Here is a 24,618-nt window from a genome sequence, read left to right on the forward strand (position 1 = left end):
CTTAAGTGGACACTATGGGGAATGCCATCAGCACGACTGGTGTTCGAAGCATGTGTGAAAACACTCCAAATCCATTGGACCACATGACTCACAATGTCACTAGCAGAGTGCCTGGAAGTATAAAACGGCGTGAAAGAAAACATGAAACAGACAGGCCGTAGACATGGCAAAGGGAAGCAATGTCTCATTCCCTCTCGGGGAACCATGGTTACATGTGTAACCTGAGACGTTCCCCTTCAAGGGAACTCACATTGAACACTATGTGGAGCAAAATAGCCACTATGCCATGCTGCGATGCATGCTTGTCCACCTGGTGAGAAGAGCACCAAAAGAAGTAGGCAAACATACACCGATTCAAAAAGGGGTACGCCGATGATGCTCCAGACAGCTAAAACACCTTAGGGCAAATGGGGAACCCAACCAACACATAATATTTAAGGGATATCCCATTCAGTCAAATTGGGAACACAACTATCCTCAAACAGCTATAATTTCTAAAGACAATGGGCCATCTACATGAAACCCTCTAATTACAAGGGAAACAGCCCAAGCCAATGATCTGCTCATCAAAGGGAAACTATGCTCAGACAGCTACCACTTCTGGGGAGGGAGCCCGACCTAGCTTGTATTATGAGAATGGAGCAAGAAGCTTGTTGAGGGACTTCTTGCTTCACCTGGCCAAAAACCAGCTTGCCAAAGGTAACTTTCCTTAGACAGCTAGTAACTTTGATGATGTTACAGCTGGGCCACAGTAAATATTTTGGAGTCAGCCTGACCTGAGATGCTCCTAAGAAGAGAGCAAGGGACCCTACTTCACAATCTTCATAAAAAGGGATAGCCGTCAAAAGAAACCATTCTATAACACGTATATCATTGATAAACTTCTGCCTAAGAAAGGGAGTGAGGAACCCTAACTTGTTTGCTTATGAGAAGGGACATCCTACTCAAGATGTCTACATCCTACTCAACAGTCTGCTTAATGCCAATAATCTTACTACCTTGGTTGACAATGCGTCCAATGAATTTCGATGTTTAACATTTACATTACCAAATCAACAGCATAGAGAAAAGCAAAGTACAGATTTAATATAAGACTTATAATGCATGGTCATAAGAGTCCTACTAATATTAAAAGTAGAGAGCCTCCGAAGATGGCGTAACCATTGCTGGCCTTTTTTGTAGGGATGTACCGATACCACTTTTTTCAGTACTCGCTCGATACCGATACTTTTATTTTTGATACTTGCCGATAATGTATACCGATACCCATATTTTTATTGCATTTGTACATTTTTTACATATTGGGTACAGAAACCAAAAGAGTATGTATAATGTTAGCTGGTTAACTTCATTTATTAAACTGATACGGTCAAACCAAAATTTATTCAGACACCTTCAACATTTCACATTATCACAGTTTATTCTCTATAGTTTAGAAGATGGTAATAAAATATGACAAGAACTGAGAGTTAAACTGTGTCAGAACAAATTCATCTTGATAATGTTAGATAACTTTGATAGAAAGGTATGTAATGGATTACAATCAACCAAAAATTATTCAGACAGCTGTCGGGCAACCCTATAGCCTTAATGACTGCCTGTAGTCTCCTGGGCATGCTGTCATTCAGGTTCATGCAAACCTGAACTTTATTTTTTTCCCCAGACTTGGTCTGAATAATTTTTGGTCCCAAATTTGTATCATTTTTACTGGTAGTCCACTGTTTGAAGAATTTTTTGGGTATAATTTGTCACAGTTCATTTTATTTTGCTATCCTCACTTACGTAAATGAACTCTAGTGTCCTGCACTCACTAGTAAAAAATATAAAAAATTATATCTGGTCTCTGAATAATTTTTGGTGTGACTGTATATCCTTTGGTTATTTTCACACTTAATTATGCCCATTAAATTTTTTTTGCTCTGTGGTTCATCATCTGTAATTTAATAGCATTAGAGCTGCTCCATTGCAGCGACTTAGTACTGTAATGACGCGATTTGCTGTAATAATGCAGGGAGCCACTCGTTATAAATCTCCTGTGATATTTTTCACAAATAGAAGTCGCGTTTTTTTTTATTATCTGAAACGTGCTGCGATTTATATTCCATAGCCACTCATATAATGCAGATACACTCAAGCAAGCAAAACGTGCAACACGTGCCTGTATTTGTACTGTTGAAGAACGAGAGGGACAGTAGTAACGTACTGCCTAGCGCACTACACACAGTCTGATAGATTCACTTTCGCCAGAAAGTCATGTATGCCTAAGGCTGAAAATAAATGACATTTATAGTGAATGGCCCTATAAATGGTCTCTCTCTCTCTCTCTCTCTCTCTCTCTCTCTCTCTCCCTCCCTACCGTTAAGTAACTTGTGCATTGTTTTACTTACTTGTTTTTGACATATCTGACCAAACTATAAACTTTCCAGTGATGAAATGTATATTCACTCGACAAGCTTGTACCTCTCCACTGCTGCGTGCTCAATCCACTCAGCGTGCTTTAATCAGCTTGTGCATGTCAACTATACAGGCTTTAATACTGAATGTTTAACATTATATTCATTGCATAGATATCCTATGTAGACAACCTTAATCTCTAATAACTTCATTCTGCTGTCTGTTGTCAGTGTTTCTTTGTCTGATTATGGCACTTATCACATACTGTGTGGTATCGGCGTTTGGTATCGGGGCATTTTAACGAGTACGAGTACGAGTACAGGAGCTCAGTATCGGTCCGATACCGATACCAGTATCGGTATCAGTGCATCCCTAGTTAATGCATTAGCTAATATAATCTAACAGCGGACAAAGATATGTATAAAGTGTTAGTTAATCTTTATTAATGTTAACTTGTCCATACTTCCATCCATTCTCTAAACCACTTGTCCTATGTAGGGTAGTTGGTACACAGGACCTTATTTCAGTGTTTTGGGCCATAGACATGGAAACACTCAGTATGTTAACTTGTACTTATAATAATGCCTTTCATAACATTAACGGTTTAATTTGTTGACATTTCTTAATAGTGTGAACTAACAATAAACAACCTCTTTACAACATTAATTAATCTTTGCTGGTGTTCCATTTGTACATTTAAATTTTTTTAAACATTTAAGTTGCTTGTACGATGAACAGCATTTTTGCAGAATAAACAGCTGTTAAAATAGATAATAAATAATACATCTCCAAAATAACAGTATCTCCATATTACATCAGAGGTGTCAAATTCTGCTCAGAGAGGGCCAGTTTCTAGAATAGTTCTATTTAAACTTTTAATTAAACAAACATGAACCACCTAATCAAGATCCTTGAGATCACTCCTTGAGATCACTTGAAACTTACAGGCAGGTGTGTTGAAGGTGAGTGACTATCCAGAAGACACTGTATACTACATTGTTTAGACCTATTGTACAGGCACCTGGTTTCTACTACTGCTACGCTGATAACATGCAGCTTTACTTTTTATTTCAACCAAACAATCCAATGGTAGCTGAATGGATCTAGGACTCCCAGACGGACATGTATGGATGAAGGAACATGACCTCAACTTAATCTAGCAAAGCATAGGTTAAAAAAATAATCATAATTTGGCGATTTGTATATACAGTAATATTTAAGAAAATATAAAACAGTGTTTATCTTGGGAGCTCCAAGTCTTTATTTATTTATTTATTTATTTATCTATCTATTTTATTATTATTATTATTATTATTATTATTATTATTGTTGTTGTTGTTTTTTGTTGTTGTTTTTTAAATGATGTTTAATTTGGACCTCCAAATGAGATCCACCATTCAGAGAAGTCACTGTTACCACTGTGCTTTATGTATTTCTGCATTCTTTCCATTTCCTTGGTAATGATTGTGCATAATGTAGTTTCCTGCTGGGTAATCATCTGTTGATAATGCACTTAATCCAGGTTCCACACACTGTCATTTTCTAGTCTTATCAATGTTACCCACAAGACTGTTCAGATACCTTTTTTTCTTAACTGTGGAATTACTTACCTGTTTCATCTCCTCATTGTAACTACTTTGTATTCCTCCATCATTGTTCTCCAGTGTTCCTCTGTGTTTGTTATCAAATCAACAGTTTTTTCCTGTGTAGAGCATGTAGAAATGACTGTTGTCACCAGTTAAGTGCATTTGATCTAGTGCTTCATTTACTTACCTGCAGATATCCTGCACCACCTACCTTCCAATAGACCATGCAATTGAGTTTAGTTGCCTCTGCCTATTTGTAACATGACAGACGACCACTCCCTTATGTTGTACTCAGAAGGTATGGATTTTATCACTTTGGGATTTAACCTCATCAGCCACAACCAGGATGATCTTTTCCTTAAGGTACACATTTGTGAATTTTTCCATTTGTCAAATGAAGTAAATTATGACTAAATATTCCAATTGGTTTATTCAGTGCTGGCATTAACAAATCCTTCAGATCCCTCAAAGCTGCCTGACAATGGTCATCGAGGGACACTCTGCCAGTTTCTTTAACTAGCTGTTAAACTGAATTGATCTCCACAGTTTACTTATGTCTTTCCGAGGCCTTAGACTCTGCTCAGTTCCGCTCGGGACATTCAGAATCAGCTTCAGCTCCACAACCCATGACAGAACAAGTCCTGACTGCCATGCCTCCCACAGACCACAAGTTCACCCTTATGCCTGCAAAAAATAAGGACACATCTATCTTAAAGCCAACATCAAGGGTCAGGTCCATCCAAGCAGTCACAAGTCCAGTCGTCCCGAGTCCGGTGGTTCTATGGCATGTGCTCATGGTGGTCCCAAGCCCAGTAGTTTCAAGTCACTACACTACATTACAGAGACTGCATCGAGAAAAAAAAAGGCATATTAGGACGCTTCTTGATTATTCACTGGTCTCACAGTAGTTTTGGCCTATTACATTAACTATCTAAGGGTAAACATTAATGGGATATTTGGTAATAATTTGCAACAAAGAGAGAGAGTTTGTAAAGTTCTGGAGGCTAGTTTTAAGAACCCATGTGCAGTTTTATTCCATCCAACATTAGCAAATACAAAACCAAGACTAGACACGAACATGAGCAGACATAACCACAGCATGAGCAGACTTGACCAAAACACTTACCAACTGCCGGTTACATACATTCAATGGGTGCTTCTCAATTCTTATTTGTGCATCCTCGTTTCCTTTCTTCGCTTCCTTTCCTTGTGTCTTAGCTAGATCCCTTCAGGATGTGAGGCAAGGACACAAGGAAAAGATGCAAGGACGTAGGAGTTTAATCAAGTGAAATTATATATCTTCACTCCTTTTAGCGTCACTTCAAATCGTCTTCAGCTGCGCTAAAGGGATCTGCCCTTATGTTGTTAAAGCTTGTTATTTAAGACATTCATAATAAAGATTAATAAAGCAAGATGCCCTGTTTGAAATATATGACATGCATGGTTTATTTAAACTGCAAAGGTAAAATATAAATTACAATTATTACAACAGATGTGAAGGGGGAGGAGAATTTATACGTGCGTCAGGTTTTTCAATGAAAAGCACTAACGCAAAGGATACACCTGTGTATCCTCGCTCATAGGTCCTCTGGAAGCCTCCTCACTCCTTGATCCTCGCCTCCTCATGGTGGAATTAGAGAATTGAGATGTCCTACAAGATGGCTGAGCTCGATCGGTTTCCGGGTCGTAGGATGGAAGACGGAGAAGTGAAGAAACGAGATGGGATATTGAGAAGCACCCAATACACAACAAACTAACATCTTCTTATTTCAGGTTTAATGGCGGTTGGCAACTCATCTCAAAGGTGCATTACCGCCACCTACTAGACTGGAGTGTTGGTATTAGAATGACATTAAAGTAGAGGTGGAGAAAAAAAATCCTATTTAATTCTTTCACTTAACCTGGTGTTTTTCAAAAATAAAATTAATACATTGTGTATTCTCCCAGATGCTTTCGCTAATAAATGCTCAAGTGTCATACTTTGTTCATCCATTGTTGCCTTAAATTCTGCCCTATCTTATTCATATTTTTTGCAGTCTAACAGTATATGCCTCACTGATTCTTGTACATTACAATAAGTGCATAATCCAGTAGGATGTTTTCCTATTCTGTGCAATGTTGTATTTAAACCAGTGTGACCCATTCTAAGATGTGTGACTAACATCTCCTCCCTTGGGCTTCTGCACTTCCTCATGCTCATGACTACTTGATTTTGTATACTGTATAAATGACGTCCTGTATCCGCTGTGTTCCAATATTCCTGCCATATTTTAAGTGAATGTTGCTTTATGATGGTTTTGACCTCTGCTCTACTTATTGGTACTTGTACATCTACTGTTTCATGCTTTGTAGAGTTTTTTGCTAGCATATCAACAACTTCATTTCCTTCCACCCCTACATGGGCAGGAACCCAAAGGAAGGAGACAGCCATTCCCTTATTATGAAGTGTGAGAAGCAAGTGGAGTATTTGATAAATGAGGTCTTGTCTACATGACGCTCTCCCAGATTGAATGCTTAATAATGCTGATAAACTGTCTGAGGCTATAACGACACCTTGGTTCTGATTATTTTCTTCCACCCACCCTAACGCCAGTAAAATTGCTATTAACTCCACAGTGTAAACTGACAGGTAGTCTGTTGTCCTCTTCTTGGCTGCTACTTCATACCGAGGAATAAAAAATGCTGCACCAGAATGGCCTGTTTCCGGTTGCTTTGATCGATCCGTAAATATCAATAATTCCTCTTGATACTGCTCTACATAGTTTTGAACTATTATCCACTGTGGTATTATTTTTTAGTTTTCTTTTAGTATTTGTTGTAAGCTTATATTTACAGATGGTTTTATACATTTTCAGGGTGGCATCGTTGATATTGCCACAGTGGGTCCTGCTTGCAACTGATTGAGACCTGCATTTTGAGCCTTAGCATTCCCCACCCATCCGAAACTGTAAAAATTGCTTTTATTATGCTCTGCGCATTCTTGCAAGACAGTTTTTGTGGGGTGCACCATACTATGTCCTTAAATTAGTCCAATACGCCAACATGATCTTGACCCTCCTAATATGTAGCGGCATCTCTCTTGCCTCCACCTGTAATGCAGTTACTGGTGATGTTTTAAATGCTCTGGTACAAATCCGGAGTGCCTGTGCCTGCTTTTAAGGTTAGATTCAGATAATCATTAGATTCTGACATATACGCTAAGCAACCATAGTCAGAGGCAGTTCTCATTAGTGCCTGATAAATGTTTATTAGCGATGCTCTACTCGCTCCCCAGTCTAGCCCTGATAGACATCTCAACACATTGTCGATCTTCTTACACTTATTTCTGACCTTATCAATATGCTGACACCAAGTCAGCCTCTCATCAAAGAGAACTCCTACAAACTTCACCACCTTAACCTGTTCCAAATCTTATCCATACAATTTCAGTGGCACTACTTTGTGGTATTTAGAGAAGCATAGAACCTGACTTTTTGGGATTGAGTGTTTTAATCCCTATTTATAAGTCATTTTGCATTTTCTTTCTTAGATATTCTAACCCAGAGTGCTCCATCGTCTGCATAAAGTGACTTACCTATATTTCCACTTACCTGATCAAAAATGTCATTTATCATAATATTGAACAGTATGGGGCTGCAAACACTACCTTGTGGGGTACCATTTTCCACTATATGCCTACTTGAATACTCTGTACCAACCTTAACTTCTATTGTTCTTCTGTCCATGAAAGTCTAATACCCAACCAAATAATTTACCTTTTATTCCTTATTTGTCACGTTTAATAAGAAGTCCATCCTTCCACAGCATATCATATGCTTTTTCGACGTCAAAGAACATGGCAATTACACTTTCCTTATTAGTTTGTGCTTTCCTAACTTCTGCTTCCATTGTCCATTGTCCTCCTACCCTTATGAAATCCAGACTGATACGCTGAAAAGAGACCCTTACCTTCCATATAGTAACTTAACCTATCTGTTACCATCCTTTCCATGACTTTCCCTTATTGTGATGTTAACGCTATAGGTCTATAACTTGACAGGTCTAAAGCCTTCTTACCAGGTTTGAGTATTGGGACTATCACTGCTTGTTTCCATTCAAGCGGGATTCTACCTGCTACCTGTTTTAACCATGTTTCTTGCACACATATTACATGAGGTCTGTCTGCTAAATCTGAGACTTGAATTCCCGTCCATTTGCTATAAGGCTCCTGGAGTTCCATTGCAATATAGTTAATGTCATAAAGAGCCACCAACCCATGTCTGCGAGCTTGTGCTTCCTGCCACTATCATTTCTTCCACTACATCACAGCTAAGCCCTTTTATTCCTAGATATTTTTCCGCTGATTTAACTATTATTTTGATCTTTTCTGTCTTCCTGTCTTTTTGTGCCGAGCAGTTTATCACCTCAACCATAAACAACACAAATTCAGTTTTGCCCATAACTAACAAATCCTTCTTTGCCTCAGTTTTCTCACACTTCCCACAAGGCCTACTTTTATTTTCTTTGAGTTCTGGTTTATAAGCTCCCTTTTCCTTAGAAACTTTCTTTACAGCTTCTGCATATGTTATTCCTTGCAGCGATCTCACTCGCTGCACCTCTATTGCTCTCTTGCTAGCTTCACATCCATGGTAGGCTGAACTGTGTTCCCCTCCATAGTTACAGTATTTCAGCTTTACTACTTCTCCACATTCCCCATACTCATGCTCGTCTGAACACCTACCACATCTTTGTTTACCCTTACACACTGCTGCTACATGGCCATATCTTTGGCACTTAAAACATCACAGTGGGGGAGGAATGTATGGCCTGACCTCGTAGCTCATGTAACCTATGTATAAATTACTTGGAAGTCTTGCTTCATCAAACTTAATCATAACAGACAGGCAATCGCACTTCTCCCCATTTCTGGTTGTTCTAAGGCATTTTACCTCCAGCACTTTTGCCTCTGTTACATTGTCTCTGATTTGATCTTCTGTGACATTTACCAGTATTCCTGTGATAACTCCTTGAATCAATGCCTTGTTTCCAGTCAAGACGCACTTTATTATCTTGACATCTATTCTATTCAGTTCTATGGCTTTCTCTTGTTGTGTTTTATTCCTACAAAAAAATCAGCAGTGCTCCACTTCTTAATACTTTTGCATTTTTGACTTTGTTAAAACTTTGTTAATACTTTTGCATTTTGACTTTGTTAATTGAATCGGATTCCACTCACCAAATGACGACCCCTCCTGAGATAGCTTCATGATCACTTTATATTCTCATTTTCTTGATTGCATTACATTCCAAACACTCCTATCTCTCCCGCCTTCTTCTTCAAATCCCATCTCACTTCCTGTCTCCTCACTTCCTTCCACTATCTCCTGCCCAGTCACAGTCTAGCTGTTGCCAACCGCCTCCCAACAAACTAACATGGCAAACAAGAGGGCTTAAATACTAGACAAGGGGAACACATGACACATGCAACCAAGGAGCCAATCAGAAAATAATGCACAAAATATATATATTGTTGCTAGCCTAATGTCAGTAAGAATGGTTAGACAAAACTTTACTGAGATAGGCTATTCTCTGTTCACGAATATAGCCATATATGTTTATAACTATATATATTGTATAAGCCTACATACAAAGCATGCTTGTGTTTATGAATGTAACTAAGCTTCTGTTCATAAATATTTACTCTGGTGTAAGTATTTTGAATGTGTTATACCCGGGATCCTCTGAGGTGTAAATGTATCAAGTAAGCTGTAAATATCACTGATAATATGTGTGCTATTTGGTAATTGTGTTCTTTTTTTTCTATAAATTTGTACTAGTATCAGTGACCATCACAATAATGTTAATAATGTTGTTTAAAAAAATTATTTTGTCCTCAGAGTCTTTCTTGTAACTCTTCTCTCTCAGTCACACACCTGGCTGAAAGGCTCATTATGCAGCTCATTATGCTGGTCTTTGTCTTCTCAGGTGTGAATCACAGCATTATGCATGATAGCTGACGCCTTCTTGCATATACCTTTCCTACACAAAAAGTGTCTTAAAAAATTTAAATCAATATATTGTTTTCTGTGAGCAAGTAATCAAGATGATTTTTACATAATTTTGAAGCAAAAACTCTAGGCTTCAAAATCTGTTCTCAAAAGTCTTGTGAACAAATGTTCTCTAGGTGTTTTATTGGCTTATTTCAGTGACTTAAAAAAATTTGTTTTTCACTAACACGCATAAACGTCGCTTTCTCAAAAACACAATCATGTACATACATGCTGCTCACATATTATTGTAGCCCAGTTTGTGCTGATTACAGTGTTATTAGACTTTAGCCATTTATGTGTTTATAAGCAACTGAAAAAAAACACAAATATCAGGGCATTTCAAAACTTCTCTAGGCCCCCAAAACACCCTCAGGTCCCAGAGGATTAAATTTAAGAAGGTGTGCATTAGCCTATGCCAAAAAAAAAAAAAAAAAAAAAAAAATGTGGCTTATTGATGAGTGTTATAGGCTAGGCCTAGTTCTAACACATATTTTGGCATTCACATTAATGCCACAAATTATGAAAGGCTTGAAATTTACATTTAATAATTTGCTGATGTATTTCTGCAGGTCACACATACCTATTCGTTATTTGGCCTTTTTTTAACACATTTATTCCCGTATACAGAGCCCATGACATGCTGAAAATTATGTCCCTGAATTAAGAAATGTATCATTTTTTAATGTTCCTTATAATTAAACATTTTTAATAATAATAATAATAATAATAATAATAATAATATGGTTTAGCATACAGAGTTTGGGCATGCGAGAGATTGGGGTAATCTGTAAAATAAAAAAAAATAAAAAATTAGACAACAAAATAAAACTTAAGAATTTTCTCATTTAATTAGAAAACAACCGCTGATTCACAACATTAATTCCCAAATGCATAAATCTGGTATAGACCTGCACGGGCTTCTAACCTACGCCCTATAACAGCCCTTAACCGACCGCTTACCAGTGTCCTCAGCCCGTCCCTGACTGGAGCCCGTATCTTTTTTCTCTCTTTTTTGCTTCCTAATTACACAGCTGCTGTTACAGCCATTAAAATAGGTCAGTTTTTTTTTTTTTTTTAATTGCAAAGTTATATTTCTTAATGTTTCATAATTAAATAATTTAGAAAAATGTTTGAAACATTTTTTTGTTGTTGTTGTTGTTAAATTCAAGTTGTTGATGTGTTAAGTGATGACTAAGCGGACAACAGCAGACAGCTGAGTTGATCACGTTTGATCAATTTAGCATTCTCAAATAATCTTTCTTAAAATAAAATCTATAGATATTAAACACTTAAAGCATAGAACAATGTTAGATTAAACATTTAGCCTAAATAAAAATGTACTATTATGCGTATATCTAAGCGTTTCTGCAGTGAGTGGAAGCTGAAGCACGCTTAATGCATGAGGCGCCAGCGCGATCACTTCATTTTGTTCTTTAGTGGAAACAAGTAGGCTATGCCATCATTTTGCTCTTACAGATAAGACTAATACTTCATTCGGGTATAACACATTCTAAATACTTCATCCCGGGTATAACACATTCAAAATACTTACACCAGAGTAGATATTTATGAACAGAAGCTTAGTTGGTCTACTGTATATGGTCTACTCTCATTTTTGTGTGCACTCCCAGTATCAACAAAACCTTGTGCTTATGTAAAATAAAGAAAACAAACAGGGTGCACTTGCCATCTCGTCTGCGTGAACAGGGAAACGTTGAGCTCAGGGTGAAAGGCAAAGCTCTAAAATCAGGTGCAGTTTAGCTTCGCCGTGTCCAAAACTGATGGTTTATATTCACAATAAGCTATAAAATAAACATGTAAGACTGGATCCATGAAGGGCTAATAATGACAGTAAGACATTAATAATGTATGATTGCGCTTTGGTTCATATTTAAGAAACGACTTTTAAAAAGTCGTAAATTATTACAGCAAAAATCTGTTTTTGTTAAATTAATAATTTTTATGTGAGGTTGAAAAATAAATGGTGCTATTATTATCATCGGTGCTATAAGTTAGTTTTGCTGTAGGCTATTCATCAAAAGCAGAAGCCAAAAGCAGCGTGCTCACTGGCAGTCCAGTTCATTATAAAAAATTTCAAAATATATTAAGCCTATATAAGATCAGCATTTGAACACTATAATAAACACAAAAATTATCTGCATGGTGACACTGTTATTTTTATTATTGCGAAGTGAGATGAATGAAGAGTGCGTCTGTCTTGTGTGTGCAAACAAGCAATGCTTACCAAGTTAATCCATCCAGTGACAGAAGCTAGTCAGTGATTTCAACTACACAGGTTCAGGATTGCATTTTTATTTTTTAATAAAAAAAATATATATAAAATTATATATATATTTGTTTTCTTTTAGATAAAGCGTGTCCATTTTACACTGAGCAACCAGTAGTGTGAATGAATTCAGTCCAGCTGGAGGAGGTTGAGGTTTGGGGGGTAGTTAGCTTCATCGTGGGGGCTTGACATAAAGATGTGAATCTCTTGCTATTTCATATGGAGAGTTTATGATGAGCGGCAAAGTGTCTGTTTTAGGACAAATGCCTCCTTTGGTTTGTCTTTTGCAATTTTTGCAACGGCATACAGAGTATTACATACAATATAATATGGTTTTGTTTTTTTCTCAGGAAAGATGATGCGCCTCTGAGAGAGAGACAAAGAAACTGGCCAAAAGAGAGGCGCGTCTGCCAGAGAGACAAAAACTTTTGTTCTTAATTTATAGGTTATGCTGCATTGTACTATTTTCAATTTTGCCCTTTTTTATTTTTTAATTGTATGCGGCAACGCTGCAGTCGTTTTGGCAATACAAATGTAAAAATATAGTGCAGTCATAAGAAACTGTCCCAAGACATCATGTAGGCCTAATCATTTTTAGTTTCATTAGTGGGCAATTCCAGTATTAATGACGTGAAATTCGCAGTCAAAACCTGAAATATAAATGCTCACAGAATTCATTACCAAGAACCATCTCTTTATGTTTTTCTAAATCCCAAGTAGAGTCCAGACATCAGAAAAGTATTTTATAGGCTATTTTGGATTTGGGAAATACACAGATGTTACAGACTTGACAAAAAAAAAAAAAAAGTTTTTGGGAGACAAAATATTTTGTAGACTTTCTGTGATGTACAATGGACAAACCAGAAGCAACAATATCTGCAGAATGGAGAAGGGTTGACCATTCACAAAAATAAAATATCAATTTTATTTCAATTTTCATTTTTGTGTTTCAGAGGAAAAAGCAATATTAAGGATGTGATCTCTCAGTTACGGACCGTTCTGAAAGCAGAATTTATGCGAATGTGTATAAATGCTTTAAAAGCTTTAACAGAGATGTCTAGTAGCCTATTGGATGCACCTTTAGAGAGAAATGCAACCTTCATTCAAATTTTTCTAATGTATGTGAGGCACCCCAGTTTTTCTTTATTTCATTATCAAGAAAAAATTCAAGTGATCACACGGGCGCCTCCCTGTCATGCATGCGCATTAATACTTTTCCGCATAAACACTTAAATATGAATAGTAATAGAGCACATTTATTTTAGGTTAACGCTAAAGTATGGGATCCACATTAAAATAAATCTTCACAAGTCTACATCCGAGACAGATGCAGTTATAACCTGTAAATTGAAGGCTATTAGACATTTTAAAAATGATCTGCAGCTCCTATTCGTTGATCATTAGTGATCTTGTCGCAGTCATAAACATGTTTTAATTACTCTCATATTCTTTTTTTAATAAATCGCTATGCATTGAATAATAAATACGAAATGAAATAAAAAAAGATTTGTAATGAAGAAAAAACAGATAAATAAGAATAAATGATGTAGCCTAACCCCTCAGCACATGTCTTGTGCGTTGCACTCAGCAGCATGAACAAAGTATTGAAATATCTGAGCAGATAGCGACGCAAGTTATTTGAAACACATGAAATGATTAAATAAGGTAGTAGTGACAATTAACTATATATGAAATTTAAATTTTTGACTATTTGTCCTTCAGTCCGCCTGTGGATTTCTGACCCACACTGGGCTGAATCTCCGCAATGTTCTCATTGAGAATGCAATTTCTAAAATGTTATTAGAATAAATTAACTTCTAAAATGTTATGATACGGAAAGCCTGAAACAGATCACAGCAGTATATAGACCTGCACAGTAGGCTATCAGTCATGATTAAAATGAGAGAACAGAGGATGTTTATTAATCCGTCCTTTCTTTGCAGTTTTAAAAGATTTAGTTAAATCACCAAATTTAATTTATCCGTTTCTTGTTTTAGTTAGGCCTAAATAATGGGAGCGAAATTAATCAGTGCCACACGTTGTACTAAAATAAAGGAAAGAATTCATAAAATATGCAAGGGCCCAGCAACACAAGTTATGCTTTGTTTTTGAAAATTGTTTGTTTTTTAAAATAAAGTATGTGTATGACAAAAATGCATGCTGTTTTATTAAAGGAATTTTAATCTATAAATTGAAAATGTATTTGTGACAAATATTAAGTAATGGAAGAATATTGACATTTAGAATCCATGTATGTAGCCTGAAATTGGCTACCGCTTTTAATGCTCCGAAGCAAAATAAACCACCATTTCTTTAAGGTAATATTGCACATAACATAGGTAATATAACACGATTTCTATTATATAAATAATGCTCCACACCTGTTAAATGTTTCAAATCGGCGAGGCAAACTGACGGATTAGTGAAAATGCACTTTTAACCGTTCGCTTGATAACTTGTGGTTAAAGCACCACTCAGCGGTCAAATGCTGCAAATGCATTTTACAGATGCAGCAGCAGCGCCCAAGATGGTAGAAAGCATGTTCTGGTAATCTATATTTTTTTGTTTTGTTTTTTTGTTTTTTGATAAACCTGACTCAATATAACAGTGCGATTACACTAAAAGAGATTTTACTGTTATAAAAACACAGATCTTTGCATTATGAATTGAATTGTTAGAATTTAATCAGTGAGAATAAAGTGTGTTGTCATCAAGGCTTTTGCAGATGATTTTGAGCAACTGCAGCGCCTGACCTAGGCAGCTGGTCTCATTTTGCTCTCGCTGTACTTTGATGGCACATTTGATCGTAAGGCGGCTGCAGTGCTGATCAAAGTCAAACAAATTTTCTAACCAGAATGCATTGCTTTTGTCAGGCGGCAGACAATCTTTGCGGCGCCACATGAAGTCGAACAAGCCTACAGACAAGGGTAGTGCATGACATGATCACATGAGGAGCAAGGGAAATCACATGACCGGGGCCAAACTACAAAATAAAAGACATGAACATGAAACAAAACCCAGCGTGACAAGTGTATTTTGTTGGCTGCCGTACATATCACAGCAGTTTGGAAATATATGTTATGGTTAGGTTACATTTACATTTACATTTAATAATTTAGCAGACGCTTTTATCCAAAGCGACTTACAAATGAGAACAATAGAAGCAATCAGATCAACAAGAGAACAACAACGGTATACAAGTGCTATGACAAGTCTCAGTTAGTCTAGTAAGTTTTGATAATGCCTCAGTGTTAGGTTAGGTTAGGTTAGGTTAGGTTAGGTTAGGTTAGGTTAGGTTAATGTTATGGTTAATACTCGTTTGAAAACAACCTACTACCTATACTGAACTTATATTAAAAATACAAATAACTAAAAAAAAAATTGCTCATTGTGACTCATTTTGCCAGCACAGGTCACATATGGCAAATCACAGAAAAGTTCACAAAAAAAGTTTTTTTTGTAAATAGTGGCTAAAAGGTGATTACTATACATTTCACTAATTAGTTAAACACAAACATATAAAGCTAAAAGGATTTATACTTTTACTACACATACCCAACATGGGAAGACCATACATCCCCTTTTTCCCGGACATGTCCTGGCCAGGATTTGTATATTGCCTAAAATATCCAGTGGTTGACTTGAAGCAGAGCTGGGCAGATCAATCGTTGTACGACATTAAAGTACCATGAAAACTACAGAGAGCAGACGGCTCTTTATGCTTTCAAATTGCTCTCACAGTACTTTGATGTCAAACACTGATAGCTCTGTGTAGCGCTGCTTCAAGTCAAACACACCTAATATGTACGCGTATTTGCATCGCTTTGACCATTAATTTCTCACGTGCCACGATTTTTGACTATGTACAATGCCTGCATTTTATTGGTCAAAATACTTTTTAATCATTACCTTCTACAAGTATGGGTCAGTGTTAAGCTTGTCATGGATTTACCAATTCTTCCACACCATTGTCACTCTCAGAGGGCCCGTCCGCCCGGAGACGCATTTAGCTGTATACGTAAACATTTTGTATCATATCAGTGTTTCGTCCAGATGGATCCTGTGTTTTGGGAGCCTGAAATCGCTATTTTTTTTAAACCAGGTTCCAGAGTGGATAAATCTGAAAACAACACCCTTGCATTTATGTACAGCCAATCCATATATGTTGTGAAACGATGAGGTCATCACCCCATGTCTCAGCCCTAGTCGAGTTACAGCATGTAACAGCAGTAACAACAACAATGGCACACTACATGCTTGTGTTCATGCTGCAGAAGTTACTGAGCCTATTAGCTTTACTAAAGCAAAATCTTCTTTTGTGTTGTTGGGTTGGGTTTGTATACAGCGCGTTTTGGGTCTGTATATATCTTCTTCTTCTCCATTTTTAGTGTATCTCTGTGGCAGAGTTTGAGTCGGTTACACATTTTGAGTCGGTTTCAGTGGTTTTGTGTGATGATCCCGTGTTTACTTTTTTTTAGAATGAGGAAACAAAAGATCGGATAGCAAAAGCTCTGGCTTCATGTGGATGTTGCCACAGTCTTCACTCTGCTCACACTCTTCAGCCTGATCACCCATACCTGTTGCCTCACTCACCTTAAACCCTGCCATCAACAGTCATTTGTCTCATTGGTTTTCACACAAATGCAATACAGACTTTCCAATGTTTATCTACCTGTTAATTCTTACCTGTGATTATCCTCATTGTGGTTTCTCCATCTTGTTGCCTCATGTGATTGTCTCTATTGTTCTTCCTCCATTTAAAACTACTTTTAATCTCAGTTAAGTGCATTCTGTGTTTCACTGTGGTCACCTGTTCACTCACCTGCATTCCAGTTTACTGTTATCATTAGGGATGCACCGATACTGATATCAGTATTGGGCCCGATACTGTGCTCCTGTACTTGTATTCGTAAAAATGTCGTGATACCAAAAGCTGATACCACACAGCGTGTGAATAGCTGTGTCCAGAAAAAGAAACACCAACAACAGAGAGAAGAATGGAGTTTATTAGAGATTAAGAATGTCTATGAAGTACATGTAAGTAATTAATATAACGTTAAACATTCAATATCCACGCCTGTGTAGCGGATGTGCACGAGCTGATAAGCAGAGCGCGCTGAGTGGATTGTGCATGCAGCTGCACAGATGTGCGATCTTGTCGAGTGAATATCTCACAGACATCACTGGAAATGTCTTGTGATTACAGTATTGAGCTGCTGCAATGGAGCAGCTCTAATGTGCCATTAAAATGAACAGTGAAAGTAATAAAAGCTTTTACAATACATTTTAACAGGTAAATTAAGTGTGGAAGTAACTGAAGGAAGTATCTGTTTGCTAAATGAAGCCATTGAACATGATTCATATTATTGTTATTAATATTATTATTTTGTTTCTGTACGCTGTGAAAATACAGGTATTGGTATCGGCAAGTACCAAAACTTGTTCTGAAAAAAGTGGTATTGGTGTATCCCTAGTTGTCATTCAATGAACCCAGCTTCTGAGTTAATTTTATGAGTTCATCACAGAAGACCTGACCCAACATGAAGTCAGCAGCGTTTTCCTATGTCACCCTGATATTCCCCTACTCTCCATCCAACAAAACAGCAATCCTTTGTAAGACTATGTGGAGGTGTTCATTGAGATTTGCCTTCATGTGTCCTGGAATGATGGCATTCTCAGTGTGTGCTTTTTGGAGTGGGCTAGATGACTATCTTCCTCAAGTGATGCTAGTGGGAGAGATCTCCTGTACCCTGATATAGTATTTGGACTATCCACTATGGATGAGTGGCTCATCCTTTACTGTCAGTGAGGTGGTTATCACCATTTAGCCACAGCCCTCCTAGCCTACTCTCGTCCTCCTGGTGTCATTAGTTCTCATCCCTGAGATTGGAAATCCTCTCTAGTCTGTCACCACCTATCATCACATCCATCACCAATCCAGAGTCAGAGCCTGTCATTATGTCTTTCCAAGAGCCAAAGCCCGCTGCCATGTCCACCCCCGAAACAGTCAAATGAGAAGGTTTTTTTTTTTTTTTTTGGCCACAGAGCCAAACCTCTTTCTCCTCTGCCAGTCCCATCCAGCTGGTTAGATGTCCCAATTACATCTTGAATCCTTCATCCCCCACAGCTTGGTGCTCAGATCCCCCAGCTCCACTACATGCCTCCAAGCCTATGACTCCACCAAAGTCTTTTGGTCTCCACCAGGCTTCCAGAATCCTCCTGCTCTGTCTTGGTCCATTGCCACCATGGCTTCACCATTGACTTCTGGTCCTCATCCCCTTTTGCTCCACTGGGCTCCTCATTTGTTCTTACACCAGCTCCACCTCGAACTGCAGAGCCCCCAGCTCCTCCAAGGCCCCTCGATCCTGCAGCTCTGCCTTGGTATTCTGGTGCAACGGTGTTACTGTGTCTCTCTGTCCCTTTTGCTCCACCTTGTCTCAAACTCTCCTGTTGCTACCTCATTTTTTTTTCTCACCAGGCTCTGCCCAGATCCAACATCAGGGGCTATATGTATAAAGCCGATCAGAGTAAAATTTTAGTCCTATGTGTGTCAAAATTCTAAGAAATACGTAATTTTACTCGTATTCCTAGACTTAAGAATAAGAGTGATTCATAAAGGTTCCTAAGTGTTAAGACTAGGTATCAGCTCCTAAATTATTTAAGAGAGCTGAAGAGGTCTGCTAACTTAGTTAGGAGTAACAAGATGGCAGCAAAGAGGAGGAGACAAACACTTTCCAGCGAAGATATGACATATTGGAGTTACACTGAACAAACACTTGTTTTTGCCCCCATTTTTCATGAGCTGAACTCAAAGATCTAAGACTTTTTCTTTGTACACAAAAGGCATATTTCTCTCAAATATTGTTCACAAATCTGTCTAAATCTGTGATAGTGAGCACTTCTCCTTTGCCGAGATAATCCATTCCCCTCACAGGTGTGGCATATCAAGATGCTGATTAGACAAGATTATTATTGCACAGGTGTGCCTTAGGCTGGCCAAAATAAAAGGCCACTCTTAACCCTCTGGAGTCTAAGGGTATTTTTGGGGCCTGGAGAAGTTTTGTCATGCCCTGACATTTGTGCTTTTTTCAGTTTCTTATAAATATCTAAATGGCTAAAGTCTAATCTCACTGTAATCAGCACAAACTGGGCTAGAATAATATGTGAGCAACATGTATGTACATGATTGTGTTTTTTGAGAAAAAAAAATGTTTATGCGTGGTTAGTGAAAAACTAAAAATGTTAAATCACTTGAATAAGGCAATAAAAACACATACAGAAAATTGGTTCCCAGATATTTTGAGAACTGGAGCTTGTAGCCTAGAATTTTTTTTTTTCTAAATGATGTGAAAAATCATCTTGTTTACTCACTTACAGAAAACAATATATTGATTTAAATTTTCTAAGACACTTTCTGTTGGTAAAAGTCATATGCGAGTAGGCGTCAACTATCATGAATTCACACCTGAGAAGACAAAGGCCTGCATAAAGAGCTGCATAATGAGCCATTCAGTCAGCTGTGTCACTGAGAGGGATGAGTTACAAGAAAGAATGTGAGGACAAAATAAATCTATATAATTTTATGTTTGTAGTTGTATTTAGAATATATTTAATTATCCCACAACATAATTTAATATTCACTTGTGAGTGCAGTTAAACAGTTTATTAGGAACAATCAAAGCTGACTTTCAGACTGAATTTTTTGCATCATTACTCCAGTCACACAATCCTTCAGAAATCCTTTTAACAATCTTATTTTCTACAAAAAAACATTTATTGTTATTATTATCATCATTATTATATTATTATTATTATTATTATTATTATTAATGTTGAAAAGAGCTGAGAATATTTTTTTTTAGGTTTTTTAGGGGGGATAAATTGAAAGAACAGCAATGATTGTTACATTTGTTACAGTTACATTTATTGGTACATTTATATTATTTACATCAAGCTTTTGAATGGTATAGTAGTGTATATTGTTATTGAAACTTCATAATATTTCACTTGATTATACATTTAGTCAGGAATTATAGTTTGGAAAAAGTCTTTGGAAAAAGTCTAACTAGTAAAATGTTTACACGTTATGTGAAAACTAGTACAAGTATATAAATAAATAAAAAGAGACTTACTCATGTTTATGATCTCTGCTGAATAAAGTGCTTCATTCTTCTTTTTTCTGAGGAAATCCAAATCTCAAATCCTCAACCACATCACATCTTTTTGGGGTGAATTATGTCTTATTCCTCTCATCGCGAAGCAAACAGTAAAATAATAAAAACTTGAAGAACAGTCTCGCTGTCTGTCTTCTGTTGTGTGGGCGTATTCAAAAGCTGCGCGCTTCAGTGAAACATTTGAATCTAAAAAGCGCGCTCGGGCGCGGGGGCGTGGTCGCATTAGAAGATAATGAAGGGAGACGTGAAAAAACGGACATCGCGTTGTTTTCATATGGATTACTTATCACATAATATTTGTTTTCAGCAGCACTTGTTTAGTTTAAAAGTAGACATGTCAGGCTTTCTATAGATATCTCTCTCATGTCTCTTCGTTGAGTATTCACTGAGTTTACAGTTCATTTTAATGACGCATTTGTATCTGAAGATCAGCGCAGACAAAGGCTGCAGACAGCACTCCTTGTTTGTTATCTTTATTTTTATAAGTGCACAAAGTTTTGTTGTTATTATGTCTGTATACAAAAAAAGTAGACCCTTTACAGATTCGATTGATGTATTGCACTTATCTGTACGATCAAAACTGAAAGTGTAATTTAAGTTCTTTTCGGGGTTATCAGGAGAAAATACCCCAAAACGCGTATACGCGTTAATCGACTCCAGAGGGTTAAATGTGCAGTTTTACTGTACTGGGGGGTCCGGGGGGGTCCAAAAACGAGTCAGTATCTGGTGTGACCACCATTTGCCTCACACTGTGCATCACATCTCCTTCACATAGAGTTGATCAGGTTGTTGATTGTGACCTGTGGAATGTTGGTCCACTTCTCTTCAATGGCTGTGTGAAGTTGCTGGATATTGGTAGGAACTGGAACACGCTGTCATATACACCGATCCAGAGCATCCCAAACATGCTCAGTGGGTGACATGTCCGGTGAGTATGCTGGCCATGCAAGAACTGGGATGTTTTCAGCTTCCAGGAATTGTGTACAGATCCTTGCAAAATGGGGACGTGCATTATCATGCTGCAACATGAGGTGATGGTCGTGGATGAATGGAACAACAATGGGCCTCAGGATCTTGTCACGGTATCTCTGTGCATTCAAAATGCCATCAATAAAATGCACCTTTGTTTGTTGTCCATAACATATGCCTGCCCATACCATAACCCCACTGCCACCATGGGCCACTCAATCTACAACGTTGACATCAGCAAACCGCTCACCCACATGATGCCATATACGCTGTCTGCCATCTGCCCTGTACAGTGAAAACTGGGATTCATCCGTGAAGAGAGCACCTCTCCAAAGTTCCAGATGCCATCTTATGTGAGTATCTGTCCACTCAAGTTGGTTACAACGACTAACTGCAGTCAGGTCGAGACCCGGATGAGGACGACGAACATGCAGATGAGCTTCCCTGAGATGGTTTCTGCCAGTTTGTGCAGAAATTCTTTGGTTATGCAAACCGATTGTTGCAGCAGCTGTCCGGGTGGCTGGTCTCAGATGATCTTGGAGGTAAAGAAGCTGGATGTGGAGGTCCTGGGTTACACGTGGTCTGCGGTTGTGAGGCCAGTTGTATGTACTGGCAAATTCTCTGAAACACCTTTGGAGATGGCTTATGGTAGAGAAATGAACATTAAATTCAAGGGCAACAGCTCTGGGGGACAATCCTGCAGTCAGCATGCCAACTGCACGCTCTATCAAAAGTTACAACATATGTGGCATTGTGCTGTGTGATAAAACTGCACATTTTAGATTGGCCTTTTATTGTGGTCAGCCTAAGGCACACCTGTGCAATAATCATGCTGTCTAATCAGCATCTTGATATGCTACACTTGTGAGGTGGATGGATTATCTCGGCAAAGGAAAAGTGCTCACTAACACAGATTTAGACAGATATATGAACAATATTTGAGAGAAATAGGCCTTTTGTGTACATAGAAAAAGTCTTAGATCTTTGAATTCAGCTCATGAAAAATGGGGGCAAAAACAAAAGTGTTGCGTTAATTTTGTTCAGTGTATATGATGATATGGAGTTGATAAAATGATACAAACTTGATTGTCAAGATCAAATTTTATTATTATTATTATTATATTACTTACTAATTTATTTATTTTTTGTAACTGACAAAGTAAGAAATTTAGGTCAATGCTCAAACACAAGCACTGACAAAAGTGACTGCGATCAGCTCCAGTGGCCGTGTCAGCGGCATAATGCACCCCAGACGTGTGCAGTCAGCATATTCACAGCTTCACTGATACACAATTATATTAAGTAATGTAAATGTTCTTTGCTCGTTTTCTGTAGCTGTTTTCATAACTAGTAACTTACAAAGTTTCTATTAAAATGTTATCATGTTTAATACAAATTCAGTCATATTAAAAGCATTAGGCTGCTTTTAGCTTTTCACTAGAGTTCAAAGTGAAAGTGACGTGACATACAGCCAAGTATGGTGACCCATACTCAGAATTCGTGTTCTGCATTTATCCCATCCAAAGTGCACACACACAGCAGTGAACACACACACCGTGAACACACACCCGGAGCAGTGGGCAGCCATTTATGCTCCGGCGCCTGGGGAGCAGTTGGGGTTCGGTGCCTTGCTCAAGGGCACCTCAGTCATGGTATTGCCGGCCCGAGTCTCTAACCCACAACGTTAGGGTTAAGAGTCAAACACTCTAACCATTAGGACTTCCCCACTTGGTGCACTTTCCAGAAATGAAATGAAGTAGGCTAAGTAATGTGTCATGAATCAACTCTAATTCTGACCCTTAAGATTTAATTCTACACTTCGCTTAAACTACATCTGAGATGCGTGATAACTAAATTTTGAGCGCAGCTTTGAGCCAAGAATTTTTTTTATACTTAAGTCAAATCTTTTTGTGTTTTTGTGAGTAATTCTTAGAGGCTTGATAAATACGGCCTCTGTGTAAAAAGAACTCTTGACTCAATACCATACAGTGAGTTTATTCTGAGAAATAAAGTATTTCTAGGAAGAGGATGAGCCAGCTATTTGTGTTTGTGAATTTGTGTATTTGCAGTGCATGTTATGTAAGGTTATTTTATTTGTATGCTTATATAATTTTTGTGTTTCTAGAACCCCCTTGAAAATCCTTTCAATCAATAAATTAAAAATATTTACCCTTTATGGAAAAGAAACATGCTTATTCCGATGGAGAAATTTTGTAATGTGTGATTTGTGATGTGAATTACAATATATTTTTATATTTGTGTTCTTCAGCAAATGAGTGTTGGTGTATTTTTGTGCATCTAAAATGAAACCCATATATGAGTGATAGATGTGGTGTTGTGGGGTGGGTCTGGATGGTCACCGTTGAACAGATCCTGGAACTTGCTGGAGTAGAATAACATCTTATAATAGCACATTCAATGGATCTGCAACTCTATATCAGAAAGGGGACATGCTGTGCTACTGGTGCAGATATGCAGTCTTAATGACCGATTCATGAACAACCCCAGTCACCAGCAACAGCCCAACAATGAATTCATTAAGTAGGTCTTGAAAGGACAAGAAAGCAAAAGAGTGGGAAAGAAACAGAGGCCATACCTTGGTCGCCCATCATCAGGTGTGCCAGACCTAAGGAAAACAAGAGCACAGTCAGCAAAGAATATGGGCCTGAGTAAACTAGGACCATGTTATCAACAAAGCTGGAGAATGTGAATAGAAAAAAGAAAAACATTAATTTTCTTTTGCCTTAAATATACTGACTGTAGCCACAATTTTACAGAGATACAAAACATGAATTTTATAAATGTAAATTGTGCGCACAATTTATAAATCGAGGGAATGAAATAGTAAATAGTTGACATGATTTAGCATACTATTTTTATTTGTATTAATTTTATTAATTTTTTTCCTGCATGCCATGTGTGGGGCTCCATAAATCCCAGTGAATAGGAGTTAAAACTCCCACCCCAGTGACACTACTTCAATAACAGACCATGCAAATGACAAAAATAATATCTTTAAAATATTGCCAGGTAACTTGGCAAACAACAATAAAACCAGACACAATGACACAAGCATACAGAAAACAGCTAAAATTAAAATCTTTAGAATGTTCTGAGGATTTTGTTTCCTATTTTTCCTGATGTTTGTTATTTAAACTTGTATATACATTTTTATAATT

At 37.6% G+C, this 24,618-nt stretch overlaps 1 protein-coding gene across 9 annotated transcripts in view; it reads right to left on the reverse strand.

Annotated features, from left to right (window-relative positions):
• The window catches only part of LOC109069345 (neurexin-1a-like), a 174,196-nt gene that overhangs the window by 131,049 nt on the left and 18,529 nt on the right, over positions 1-24,618 (reverse strand). For all 9 annotated transcript variants that reach the window (XM_042736275.1, XM_042736274.1, XM_042736270.1 and 6 more), the window contains exon 3: positions 24,036-24,065. In XM_042736275.1, the coding sequence (XP_042592209.1) occupies positions 24,036-24,065 (30 nt within the window). The remainder of the gene's footprint in view (positions 1-24,035; positions 24,066-24,618) is intronic.

This window comes from Cyprinus carpio, chromosome B13 (assembly GCF_018340385.1).
Source record: "Cyprinus carpio isolate SPL01 chromosome B13, ASM1834038v1, whole genome shotgun sequence".
NCBI lineage: Eukaryota > Metazoa > Chordata > Actinopteri > Cypriniformes > Cyprinidae > Cyprinus > Cyprinus carpio.